This window comes from Amblyomma maculatum, chromosome 11 (genome assembly GCF_055883805.1).
Source record: "Amblyomma maculatum isolate TAMU_Amacu chromosome 11, ASM5588380v1, whole genome shotgun sequence".
NCBI lineage: Eukaryota > Metazoa > Arthropoda > Arachnida > Ixodida > Ixodidae > Amblyomma > Amblyomma maculatum.
The window spans coordinates 32,367,463-32,381,733 of record NC_139354.1 but is presented as its reverse complement, the minus strand read 5'-3'; the positions used below and the strand labels follow the sequence as shown (position 1 = coordinate 32,381,733).

Genomic DNA, 14,271 nt, shown 5'->3' with positions numbered 1-14,271 from the left:
TTATGGGGTTTAACGTCCCAAAGTGACTCAGGGTATAAGAGACGCCACAGTGCAGGGCTCTGAAAATTTCGACCACCTGGGGTTCTTTAACGTGCACTGACATCGCACAGCACACGGGCGCCTTGCTTTTTGCCTCCATGGAAAAGCGACCGCCGAGGCCGGGATTCGATCCCGCGCCCTTGGGAACAGTAGTCTAGCGCCGTAACCATTGCACCACCCCGGCAGGGTTCGCTCAGTGATACAATTCCCAGTTCAGGCCAGAACAGCCTCGCAGCAGCGAAGCTTAAAAGCTGCTACATTAAAATCTGGAGCACCCAGTACCCAGGTGCAAAGAAGACAGAAAAAGAGCAGAGACAATTCAGCAACAAGTTCTTGTTGAAGCGATTGCTGACGACTGTACAGTGATGACTTGTCACAAAAGTGCTTACAAGGGCCGCTGGCATTAAATCAAGATTTCAACACCAAGGACACTGTTTGCACCGCAAATGAACAATGCACAAACTAACAACTTCTCTTATGCTAAAAGAAAATGCTTGTAACTTGCTGCGTCCAGAACTACACAACAACGGTGCATCACACGCTTGCTGCGACAATACCATTAAAAAAGGGGGGGGGTTGGGGAGAATGCGGAAAGGAACCTGAAACAGATTTCAACAGCTTTGCACACAATCTGACTGCAATGGGACACAAGTGGACGTGGAGGGTAAACGGTGAATCGAAACACTGTACACGGGCTAAGGCAACAGAGCAAGAACGAAAATTCGTCTAACAAAAACTTAACATCAAAATGCATTGTGCTCCACAGTTAAGAAGGAAGGCAACCCCTGAAGCAAATGTAAGGGGGCACTTCGAGAGCAGCGAGCGAAGGCTGAAGAGATGTAACACGCAACACTCAAAGAGGCAATGGGAACCTGACGCATTGGGGGAGTTGCAAATTACAAAAGCCAGCTACAAATTGCAACGAATTTGGATACCCTCTCTTATCACAGTGTCTGCCAAGAGAATAGCACAAAACGCTACAGGCTCTGCTCTGCTAGTGAAACCCGTTCTAAATTTAAACTTTCGAAACCCTAAACCAAACAATTTTGAACCTGTGGGACTCAATCGCAAAACTTACCTGCGGGGACATTTTCCCGCGTCTAGACCTAGCAGGCTCTGTTAGAAGACGATCAGGCGTTCATTTATAATCAATGAAGGCATGGTTATCACAGGCCCATAAAGAAAAAAAAATGAAGAAAAAAAGGTTGCCGACACTACACAATTACCACATTCCATATCTCCGTAACACAGCTACCATGATGGATGATGCAGTTAATTAAAAACGCAGCTTCGAGGCAAAGTGAAACAGACCACAAACTGTGCGTCAAAGTAATATTTGCAAAACAGAGGGTAACAAAACTCACCAAATGGAAGTGACTGTCAAAATGAGCACACAGAACTGCAATATGGACCGGTGAGGAAATGATTTCGATGATTTTAAACAAAGGTCCTTGTCGGCACAAATCTTGCGCAGTCATATTCTTTGCCTGTCAATATCAATTGTCTTCTACCCGCCAAAGTTGCAAAAAATCTACTTCCAACGAAAAATCGCCAATTCCACGAAGCAATTCCTACTGCACACCCAAAAAACACCAGCACAGGCCATGGCACTTTTGTAAATCACCAACACCAACACAACTGTGCATTTGTAACAAGGTATGGAAACCACCCTTCAAGCCTCCCCGAAATTTTGTACTTAAATGTGATGATTAAGTATTCATTAAAAAAGAATTCTCAACACTGTGATAGAAATTCCATACCATGGTTCGTCACACTTTCAGGAACTGCATAAGAAGAGAGCACTATCTGTGGGGCACATATATTTTGCAGTGCCAGTCTTCTTCCTATTGGAATTTTGTATGGGCTGGGAGATACCCGATGCACAACGTACACACACACAAAAAGAAAACTTGACTGACAAGGAATGCAAATGCATCAGAGAAAAAAAAAGAAACAAAAAAGAGAAGCTGCCTCTTCTGCAGAGCCTGTCTAGACGGGGAAGTAGAGAAAAAAAACATCACACCACAGCGCCAAAAGTCTTGCTAATCTGTTGGCCTTTCACACCAAGTGCCCCTCAACTCAGTCGACAGCCGTCACAGTTTCGCCCCGGTACAGAGAGCCGCCGAATCCGTTGTGCTGGCGCTGTAGCTGAAGCTCCTCCGCCTGCTCAATAGACTTGTTGGCGGGGGCAGAGTTTTGGGACAGCGCATCCGCCAGCTGAATGTGAACTGCGAAGCGCTGCAGTTGAGACGCGAGCGCCTTCCGCTCGTGTGGAAGCAGCAGCAGAATGGCTGCGTCGTGCACGCCGTTATCGTTAGCACCTTCGTCACCGTCATCGTGTTTCCTGAGTGACGCAATTAGCAAGTCCACCATCTCCGAAAGCAGCTTCGCCCTGCATCGCAAAGACAGAATTACTGAAGACACTAACCGCTTAAGTCGCAGCCCTGACTCATCAGCCATGCACATTTGCTCAAATACAGCTAAACTCAGATGTATATTAATCGTGGAGATAATTCGGCTGTTCAATCTTCTACTTTCTCAGGTACGTGTGTTGCGGGTAGTCTAGCCTTGAGAAAGTTTACCAGCGCCACCCTCCTTCAGAGTGGCAGACGTGGAACATCGCATGATGTCGCAAGTGCCGCATATGAACGTGATCTAACAGGGAGAACGGGAGCTGTGTGATAAACCCTTTAAGCTTTCTGTGACGTTAGAGTCACCAAATTTGAAGCTCTCGTTAAACTAATCAGCAAACAACTGCAAGCAAAATGAGGAGCTTCATATGAGACATATAAGGAGTGGGCTACTTACACAAAGAAAAGCACAGGGAGTTTTTCTCTTTCTTTTTTTTTTAATGTGTGCGTGTTGATCAATATGAAGTAATAATGAGATAATTGATTAAATGATTAGAAAGTAGAAGGAAAAGAAACCACTTGCCGCTGGCAGGATTCGAACACATTACATCCGAATTTCTAAAATTTTTCACACTGTGCATCACACTGTTCATTACATTTAGCAAATTATATGTAAAACAATTTATCGAGGCTGTGCAGATTTATCACAGGAAAAACGGCATTGCCAATAAATGACCAACGCGCGGTACGCACAGTGCTTGTCTTGTGCGAGGGCTAAGCCTCGCCGGTATATAAAACATCGCTGTGCCCATGTCTTCAGAACTCTTTCTTAATTACTCTTTAGGCTTCCTTGAAATTTCTAGAAAGTGCACACTACACCTGAGAGAAATGCAGCCCTAACAGACAATAAAAAAAATGAAGAGACGACCAGAAATCTGCAGTACCCACCACTTCCGCTGTATCTCATTGCAGACACTCCGGCTGGCTTCCTCGTCCTGGAAGTGGTGTTCCGCTCGGACCACAATGGCACACGCCACCCGGAGGGCAAACTGAAATAAAACTAGACCATCAGAGGGAGGGTGCACACACACACAACACACAATGCAGCGGTGGATGGAAGGAAACTGAGATTCCTTGGGGCACGTGCGAATTGGTGCGAGATTTCAATAGACTCACAGCAGTGGAGAGCGCCTTGCACTGAGGCCAACAGGACCCCCACGGCGAAGCTTTAAAACTGCTGAGAGCCGATCAACAGCCTACAGTTGCTGGAAGCGGTTGTTGCATGTAGGTACAATGAAAACGTTAATACTGATTTGGTTTGGTTAGTTTGTGGGGTTTAACATCCCAAAGCGACTCAGGCTAGGAGAGACGCCATAGTGGAGGGCTCCGAAAATTTCGACCACCTGGGGTTCTTTAACGTGCACACAAGCGCCTTCCTTTTCACCTCCATCAAAAAGCAGCCGCCGCGGCCGGGATTCCATCCCGCATCCTTGGACACAGCAGACAGGCGCCCTAAACACTGCACCACCGCGGCGGGGTCGTCAATACTGAGTGTGAAAACTTCTTAGATATCCTTAAAAATGCCACTGAACAGAGCTCTCCGCTGAACACTATTAAGTAGTCAGCCAACGTGCCCGTGGATGAATATTGAATGAAATATTAGCAGTGCTGAAAGAAAAGGAGAAATGGAATCACGAATGGAAGCAGTTGAGATCAAATGAATACTACCTAACCATGTTTGAGCATCGCCGGAACCTGCCTGTATCTCTTATGAGAAAGAAAGAAAAAAAAATATATTCTTCATCACTAGTGAAACACACGCATGGAAATAAAAAGAAGAAAAAAAAAGAACACTATACTTCCCGAGACGTTTGACATGATACTGCTGAATCATTTAGTGCCTAGTTGCCTACATGAGACCTACAGTTGCCACGCAGGTAACACACTCCGGCGAAGATGCCAAAGCGTGTTAACACTTTTGAATTGCCTAACACAGAAATGGAAGAAATAATCACAGCACTCAGCAGCCCCTCAGCTGGAAAGGTGGCAGGACTTGATGAAATGCCTGTTAGACTGATAAAGAATAACATTGATATACTGGCAGTACATCTATTACATATCTTTAACCATCCACTGCCAGACGAACTGAAGGTTGCAAAGGTTATACCTATCTTTGAAGGCGGTGTGTGATCTGACCTCCGAAACTACATAAAGATACCAGCGTTAAATGCAATTAATACAGTCTTTGAAAAGGCAATCAGCAGGGCTCCGGGCCCCAGAGGTCAACGTCAACCGCAGTTCTTGTGCTTACACAACTCATAAATACTGCACTGCATAATAATAAACCAGCCATAGCAGCATACTGAGAGATACATATTAAAGGCTCTTAAAACGATCGACGACACAATACTACAACAAAGATCGGAAAGCTGAAGTCTCAGAAGCAAAATTTATCATCTAATTAAGAGCTATTTTTCAGGACTGAAACAATACATTGTAAACAATTTAGCCTCCCTAACACCATGCATTAGTCTAGGTGTGCTGCAGGGTTCCATGCTTGGGCCAGTGGTTCTTTTTTTTCCCCCGAATATTAGTGACCTTCCACCAATGGTGCAATATTCAAAAGCTATAACACAGTAGAACCTCAGTAATACTAATCACACGAGGTCTCAAAAAAAATTCGTATTGTCTAAACATACGTATAAACAAAACGAAAGAAAATAAGTATGCAGAAGTATGGGAAAGGCAGTTGCACAGATCTGTTTACGTCCGAGAAGGTTTATTACGGTGGCACAGTCACAGCTCACCACTCATGGCGCACACAGTGCGACAGGCAATCGCGATGCGTACAGCACGCGATGCTTACAGCATGTCTAGCGGTCGTGAAGTCTACAGTGTTTAGCTGTGCAGCCGCGCGCCACTGTTGTGGTGTGGAAAACGATCGGAATACCAGTGATGTGTGGTCCGCCCGCCTCCGTGTACTTCTCCTGACGCGTACAGCACAACAAGAGATGGCGACATGCGGGCTGCGTGGCGCCACAAACTACTTGTGAATAGCGACTGCTCTGGTCTTCCCATTTTATGCATTCTGTATTTTTCCTTTGTGCACAGCCAAATACCCGACTGCCTGGAAACGTGGGTAAGTAACTATAAAATCTAGATCCCATTTCTCGCCTTTAAGGGGGGAGGCTACCTTTAAATACTAACTTTTTTGTTTCTTGAGATAACTGAATGAAATTTTCAGGGTAGACTCATGGCACAGCCATTTGAATATCTGCGAAGTTTCATGGAGCTGCACGCATTGGTACTCAAGTTACAGAAGTATATCAGAATGGTTCACACGGGTTCCTTGTACCATGCCTGGTGAACTTGGAAAACGTGTTGGCACTATGGAATTCATTATGATGGTTCCTGAATAGGTACCACAGGGCAAGACAGAGTCCTTTTCTTTAATTTCCCTGCAGAAAAATGTTAGCAGTGCATTGAGGCTAGTGCCATTAATTAGACTTGCATTAGCCTAATTTTGATTGTTTATTATGAATTCCAGACTCAATATTTTGAAAACATGAGCTTGTCTTGCCCTCGAAAATTTATTCAGGCACACAATAAAAAAAACAGGTGGGAATCTGATTAGCGGTTCCAGAGATATGCGGGAATAAGCAACCATACCATGAAAAAAATTCATTTTGAGAAAATGGCCCTTGAAGTTTAAAACAGCATTTCCAAGTCTAAACATTGCTTTTCACTGCAGCACGTTGTGCCTCCACCTCGCCGATTCCCTCGGAAAGTGTATTTTCATGCGAACAGTGGACGACGCTGACGACGCGTTATTGCTTGCGATGACAGATGCAATACGAGAGGCCGAGATCGCCGAGGTTGATATGGTTAATACAGCAGGCACGCTTCAATCGCCGGCTCCTTACGTTGACGCGAAAGATACGCAGTTGGAAGTGGCAGCTCAGTCGGTCTAGTAGTGGTGTAGCAGAGGCAGCACTGATAAAAGCGTCTCCGCGACCGTTGGCAACGCGTTTCGCTAACTTCGCAATTCGGATGGCATTCACAGAACGACGTATGCAGTGTTTCAACTTCTTAGTGCGCATCGTGGTCGACCGTGCGACAATCCACAAGGTGCACAAAACCGTTCAAAACACGCCACCAGAATCCGTAACCAGCGATGATCACGGCTATCTCAAAAATGGTGAAACGTGAAGCGACTCAACGAGAGCACAAAGAACGCCAGCTCAGTAGGCAGCCAGAGCAGACGAGGCGTCGGGGAGGGGCCAGCGCGTCAGCGCGCGCAGCAGCCAATAGCAGTTGCGAGATCCCCCGCATTCTCACGGAGCACGCGCTTTGTCCAATCACAGCCCCTGTGAGGCCCCCAATCACAAGAGAGTCATGCTTCTGCTACGCCGCGGACGCCACCGGCGAAGGCAACATGGAAAAGGGCAAGCATTCACACACAAAAAAAAACCAAGATGGCGGCGCTCGGTTCTGCAGCAGAGAAATGGTGCGCGAGCGAAGTTTGGGTACTTTTGCTGTTCGCTCGCGACACAGGCTGCCGCGCCCAGTTGTATATTTAATTTAAAGCAGTTCCACGATGAATTAGGCGTTTATAATTATAGAAAAGGTAGTTTATAACATATACAGCCGAGATATGTACTTTTTGAAAAGCCGGTTTTTTTAGCGATTTTCCGACTTTCGAGGCCCACGTCCCCCCTTAAGAACCTGCTACTAGTACACAGTCGAACCCGGTTATATCGAACCCGGATATATCGAATTTTGATTATATCGAACTCACGGAATATCCCCTTGAAAATCCCATGTAAAAGTATAGGAAAGCCGCGTCATATATCGAACTCAATTTCACCGATCGTTCGATATATTGAACTCCGCACCACGCACTGGAAAGTGTGCCTTCCCCAAAGACGATCGCATCACCCTTGGCCGTTTGCCGCGTGACGTTTTCAAGCCACGCGCGGAAGGAATGAGAAGGGAGAGTTCTGGAAGGCGCCGCGCCCATCTGCAGGTATCGTTTCCCGCGCGCCAACACATGACGTTTGCAAGCCATGTGCGTGGGTGTGCCCATTCTTTTGCCGAGCTCTCTCCTTCAGCACGCGCTACGCATGCGCCAAGCCAGCTCAGCACGCTTTCTCCAGCGTGTGTTGCGAACCCTCTGCGCGCGGCGGCTGACGTGGCTATGGCGCCTGCGGACATTAAGAAGCGGCAGCTCTCTCTGCTTTTCTTTTTTTTTTTTTTTTTTGCGAGAGTCATTCTTTCTTATCGTGCTGTACGCGCGACGTAGGCGTAAGATATGGCGGCTGCGGACGTTAAGAAGTGGCAGGCTTTTTTTTCTTTTTTTGGCGGGAGCCGTTTATCTTTGCATGTATGAATCAACGGAAGCATGCGGTCTGCTGCTGCGATCATGACGCCCGCCCAGGTGCAGCGTGATAAATCGAACCAGGCTTGTGCAATCAATCCACCACGGGCACTCTGCCAAGTTCGCTCCCCGCCACTGGAGGAGCTATAAAAAGATAAAGCGCCCTGACGTTATCGCTGCGCAACATCTTGGCACGTTGCCAAGAAATGATCTGTGCATGGATACCACGACCGAAACGGAGTGACGCGCGCCATCCACATGCAAGCGAAAACGCTCGCGATTGCGATTTCTGCCGCAGCGACACAGAAACCTTGTATTGAGCTGTCGCGGTGGCTCGAGCGCCAAGAGGGACGCAGTTCCAACAAGTTTGAAATTTTTCGCTCTGTCGCTGTTGCTCGTCGCTGAGATCGCTCAATCGCTTGCATGTGAGCGAGCTGGTCTTAACGCATTTTTCTTTTTTTTTTTTTTTAATTCTCGGGTGCGAAAGTGGAGGGCGGGTTCATTATGCGAGTGGGTTGATTACGCGACACATGCGGTATTGTTTTTTGGCACCGTCACAAGCCGATTTTTGTATATCGAATTATCGATATATCGAACTATTTCGCGATCCCCTTCGAGTTCGATATATCCGGGTTCGACTGTAATAACTTTGTCAAACTGTACCTGCCCCAGTCAGCAACTTTTTCATTTTCAGTAGCTTCCGATCCGACCAATATCATCGGCATATAAACCGAAGATAGCTGAAATAGTAAACACTGTAATAAGATCTAACAACACCCTGCACCTTAGTTTATTTAGATTAAAAATGAAACAAGAGCTGCAGCTAGCAATCTATCCAATTGACCACCTTGTTATAATACAGCAGAACCCAGCTATAGTAAACTCGGATAGAATAACAAACGCGGATATAGTAAGTGAAACTGAAGTCGCAGCTCAACTTCCATAGATGAATGTACATTTTCCCCTCTATAGTATACGGTAAAAATCGGTTATATGTGAAGTGCATCTGGCCACGACGACAACTTCCCACGAAATGACATCACTCTTCAGCATCGTTAAAACACGCTACTAATTTCCATAGCAACGTAGAAATCAAGTTTGTGCGAGGCAATTCAGTTTTTTTTTTTTCTACAAATGACTGCGTTGTAATTTAATCGAACACGTGCGAGCCCAATGCAAAAAGAGCATACTGGAGTTGAGCCCTATGTTGGGCTAGTTGGTTGATGCGTCTGATAAACATAAACCAACTAGCCCAACTTACCACTCTACTCCAGTAGGCTACGAGAAATGACGCAGTGGAGGGCTCCGGTTTAGTTTACACCCATGCTCCTCACCCTGCTGGGAAAAGCAGCATCCGGGTTGATGAGTAGGCTGGCCGCCAGTTGGATGAGATCGTTGAGAGAGGCACGCTCAATGATGGCCACCACATTCAGCAGCCCCTGGTCCAGGGTGCCATCCTGGCGGTCCTTGCGCTGCAGCCACGACAGGTGGCGCAGCAGGGCGGCCAGCGTCGCCACCTGGTGCTCCTGATGAAAAAGCGGAAATGAAATTAACGAGCAATACAGGCTCACCAAACCAATTAGTGACCAAAAATTAAATTAAGTACAGTACAGCACATCCTCAATTTCCACAACTTTGCGGCATCAAGGTCTGGCAGAGGCACAGAAGGAAATAAACTCACAGGTTTCAGCAAGGGCAGCACACGAAGGACTAAGGAGCGGCCTTTTCGCACGCCCACCAGTTGAACAAAGCGCTCCTCCGACGGCTGCACTTCAGTGAACAGTTTCTCTGCTATCTCTGCCCGGCGTTCCGCTGAACAGTTGTTGTCTTCGTGCTCCAGAACGGCCGAGTACAGCTGAAAATAGCAGCGAGGAAGGAGCAATAAGTTCAAGAACAAATTTCGCGGGCAAATAATGGCTCCTTTCACCAAATCCGCAGGCACAGGCGAACAAAAAAATGATACACACCTTTTCGATGTCGAGCAGCAGCTGGCGAAACCACAGCAAATCTCGATCAGGAGGGACCTTGCGGTCTTCTTCTTCAGAGAGCCGTTGAACGCCCATGTCAAGGATCTTGCGCGGGTAGTTGACGCTCACCACCTGCAGCTTCCCCAGCGATCGCTCAAACTGGACTGCAAGTGTACAAAAGAAAAGCAAGCACGGGGTGACCCAATAAACATGAAGGAAGCACTCCGCAAAGGTGTCACAGTGCATTACAATTTCAACTTTAATTCTTCATTACTACAGCAAGCAAGGCAAGGACTGAGGATGAAATGCAGGCTAAAGATACACAGTCGCCTGTCCTCATTGCATAACAATACTTCGGCACCTGATCATGTGCTTCGAAAAAGGGCAATGCTCTGATCCCCCTTCTGCTACGACTCCGTTATTCTTTTCCGCTTTAACCGATCGGAGACTGGTGCAGCTAAATTTAGATGATGCACACAGCTGCGAGATGAGTCGGGTGAATGGCACAGCAACAACGCTGCGCTTACTTGGTGTGTAGTTCTTTGACTCAGTGCGAAGTCTCTCCGGCCGAATGAACCTCAGCTTGTCACAGTCTCCGCCATCCACACCAGGCGATTCTCTCCGCTCAGCCTTCTTCTTGGCAAACATCTAGAAAGCGAACAGTAGGCACGCTTGTAACTTCTCTGCTCTTGGTAGCATATACAGTCGACGACAGATACTTTCGGAGTCTCTGGGGACCACGAAAACATCCGAAAAATCAAACTTCGTAAAAAAAGATCACTTTACATAAACATCAGATTGCAAACTATGGTGGAGGAAGGGGTCAGTAGCCCAGTCTGAACATCTGATTGCCGACTATGGTGGAGGAAGGGGTCAGTAGCCCAGTCTGATGCTTTGACGGTTTCGCTGCGCAGTGTTTGCACATGCAACATGCCGCAACCGGCGTTCGATGGCTGTACTACCGTTGGCACCTCATGGGCGAACGCGCTGGTTTAGACGAAGTCTAGATGCGAAAGCGAATCTGCGAGTTGCTGGACCGCCGCGTTTCGAGGATGCTGCACCGTATAGCCCTCACCTGCCGTACTGTGAAACATTCTCGAAACGCGGCGGGGTTGTATGTGCAGCTACCGCATCGCACTGCGTAAAGCGCCCCGTAATCCGGGCTTAAAATTTGCTTTATATAATCTCATTTTTGATCTCTTGAAGCCTGGATTATTGACATTCCACAATACATGTTATGTGGTGGCTTGGCTATCGGTAGTGGTGCCACGGCGAATGCAAATGAAGTAAAAAAAAAACAATGAGCCAACGAGCAATCAGTCGTGATGTGTCCGAAATTTTGGGAGCTCATATATATTAAATGTGTGCAGCATGTCGCGGTGTTGCGGAACAGTGGTAACAATCAAGCATGTCCGGAAAGCCACGTGTCCCAATTTTCAGCCATCGACCGTAGTAGAGGAATCTCTACGAGACTTTCATATGGTTGTGAAGCATGAATATCGGATGAAGTGTCATCCGATATTCAAGTCATTCAAAAACAAATAAATCTGTATGCAGGAGCACTTGAGGCGCATTCACGCTGGTATCTACAGATGACTGGATATATTTATGGCCACACGCCACTGCCGAGCGCTCATACTGCACAGTAAAAGTGGCGATGCTGCATAACGATCATGTTCACCATTCGTAAACTCAGCAGCCACAGGCACCGGGTGATGCACTAGGCAAAAGTGGCTTTTACACTTGGCACTGCAGGTCACCAACTGCTAAAAAAATCACAAAAAGAAGTAAAGGAAACTATCACCCACCACATAATAGTAATCGTCCACCTCCGGGTTCTCAGGCTGCACCTGTAGCAGCTGAATCTTTATGAGCCAATCCTTCTCCTTCTGGGTCATAAGTCCCGCGTAGGGGTCGTCAGAATGTTCACTTCCAGTGCCATTACCTGGAAGGGACCAAAATGCAAAAGGTCATTCCATCCCATGGGCAGCAGGAATAGCCAACCCTCTTTTGGTGACTCCATCTTCTTCCTCAGCGCCGAACGATGAGTGCGCTGCATTTTCAGCCAGCCTGTACCGACTCTGCCTCAAAGCACACTCATATGCATATGCACTAGTGAGGCAGAACTATAAATAGTTCGATCAGTATCGAACTATCAATGATTATAAAAAAATATCGCTAGTAGTATTGATAGTTGGGTGACTATCGAACTATAGATGGTTAAAGAAACCTATCAGCAGTACTATAGATTGATAGCGCTATCGGTAGTAATTCTGATAGTGATATTGATAATATAAAATCAACCGTGCAAACTCACTGCAACATAAATAGGTTCCAAGTGCGTGGCATGGTGGTGGTAGTAACTAAAACAAGCGGCCAACAATGTGTCAAGTGTCGCAAATGTCCTAGCTGTGCTGGAAACAGAGACTCAAGAAGCACCGCACAGCGCGGCTGCTTCTGAGCCAAAATCGGTTGGAATCACTGATTTAGCAGGTGTGCTTGCAGAGATCCGTGCTCTCTGTGTGTGCGTGCCAAAAGTTGCAAGATACCTGGCCAAGAACTGCATAATTATTCACAGCACTATTGGTAGTAATACTGACGATTATACTACCCATAGTAACACTATCAACTGCACTCTCGGTAATACAATCGATTGCACTATTAATAGTGCTATTGATAGTACTATTGATAGGTTTTTACACTGTTGATAGTTTAAAATCTATCAACTCGATTGACAATCAATAATACTACTGACTGCACTCTCAGTAATACTATCGATTGCACTATTTATTGATAGATTTTTGCACTCTTGATAGTTTAAAATTTACCAGTACTATCGATAGTCAATTTAATGGTAGTTTTGCATCACTAACATGTGCCCACACATCAGGCCTTCCATGTATACAAAGTTTTATAGGTCAGATCCATCTAAGTGGGAAACATGACGACAGCACTGAGGCCAGCCCCAGCACACAGCTCTGTTTGTTGAGAATGGAAGGGTAGAAGTGCATGCAAACTTCAAATAGCATCAGCAAATCATGCCCTGAATTCTCAAAGCTGCCCACACAGTAGCACTACTACTTACCAGACATCTATCGTATCATCTCTGAACATCTGGAGCAAAGTACAAGTGCTGCAAACGTGATGGCAATTAGGCAAAAGGTGGCCCGTGAGGAAAACATTTTGGCCCCACCTGAATAGGAGCTGCTGCTGCCCCTGTGGTCCAGGTTCCCGTACAGCTGTGGCCGCAGGTACGAGTGGTGGGGGGGAACCTGATGGGGGCTTCCAAACACCGTCTGGTAGGCATGCTGCTGGTAGTGTGGGTTGCTTGGCGAAGCAAAGCGAACCTGGTTTCTGCAAGCAGCCAAACATTTTGACACCCCTGTACACGACGTGAAAACTGCCACAGAAGGGAGAACTCCCCTTCCACCTAACTGCAGAGTCACAACAAAAACTTGTCCAGTTTCAAGAAAAAGTCGTTATGCACGAGAGCTCTTGTTCCCTTGCACCGTTCACTAAAGGAACTGAGCTGGTTCCCAGTGTGGCCATGAGGCTGCAATTATGCGGCAGTAAGGTTTTTTCCCCTTTTTAAAAATGTTATTTTTTTTTTTTTTTTGCCACACTGATTACGACAAAACAGATCTGCTGGCTACGGCGCTAACAGCGGCCAAAGTGTGTAATGCATGCCATGGCCTTCAATTCATACTTCTTTAACAACACCACTCCTAACTGAGCAGGCATAATTTGGCAGTGTACTAAAAATGCCATCACGCATGCGACACTTTAAAAAAGTGTACACATCCACAGCCGACTATAGGTTAGCAGCGAGAACATTAGGCAGCGGAGGGTACTACATGATGCGAAAATCATCTTACACAAATGACATTTCCAGATGTGAAAGGTAAAGAGTTCATGAGGACTTGTCACATAATCCATTTCAGCCAATTATTTTAATAAATTTTAGTATTGGTGACAGGTGATGCGGTATGGAGATCTACAGAGCGGACATGGAAAATATAAGACTCTGGCTTATATAAAAGCTAACAATTTCCTGTTCACGTGCAACACAGCATGAGGCAAAATCGGCAGTTATTTCTAGCATGCGTCACAACAAACCGATTACTCCCAAAGTTGAAATTTCCACCGGCTCTACAATTACTCTAGCCACTTCTCTTTTCCCCACTTAGATCTGATGAGCAGCCAAGGCCTTTGCCAACTTGTACTAAGAGCTCTGCTACTAACTATATTAACGTGACCTACAGCAGTGATAAAGAGATTAGGAGGGCATGAGACTATACTGAGCCGGGAGAGCCAAATTTGAACCTGGCTTGCCGCAGCCAGCACATTTTGATGGAGATGAAACACAAAAGCGTTCGTGTACTGTGCGATGTCAGTGCCCGTCCCACAGGCGGTTGAAATTACACGCAGCCGTCCACTACGGTGTACCTCATAGCCTGGGTTGCTTAAGACGACATTAAACCTCATAAACCAAACCTACCTAACCTATTAACGGCATTTAGGCTGTTCCGAGCTAATT

General features: G+C 46.4%; 1 protein-coding gene across 1 annotated transcript in view; it reads right to left on the bottom strand.

Annotated features, from left to right (window-relative positions):
• Window positions 1-354: 354 nt before the first annotated feature.
• Window positions 355-14,271, bottom strand: part of Patr-1 (Protein associated with topo II related - 1) — a 30,636-nt gene continuing 16,719 nt past the window's right edge. The window contains exons 12-19 of the mRNA XM_084583331.1: window positions 12,928-13,088; window positions 11,543-11,679; window positions 10,262-10,382; window positions 9,735-9,898; window positions 9,449-9,622; window positions 9,102-9,293; window positions 3,339-3,439; window positions 355-2,431 (exon numbers count right to left, since the gene is read on the bottom strand). Coding sequence (XP_084439457.1) covers window positions 2,119-2,431; window positions 3,339-3,439; window positions 9,102-9,293; window positions 9,449-9,622; window positions 9,735-9,898; window positions 10,262-10,382; window positions 11,543-11,679; window positions 12,928-13,088 — 1,363 coding nt within the window. The 3' untranslated portion in view covers window positions 355-2,118. The remainder of the gene's footprint in view (window positions 2,432-3,338; window positions 3,440-9,101; window positions 9,294-9,448; window positions 9,623-9,734; window positions 9,899-10,261; window positions 10,383-11,542; window positions 11,680-12,927; window positions 13,089-14,271) is intronic.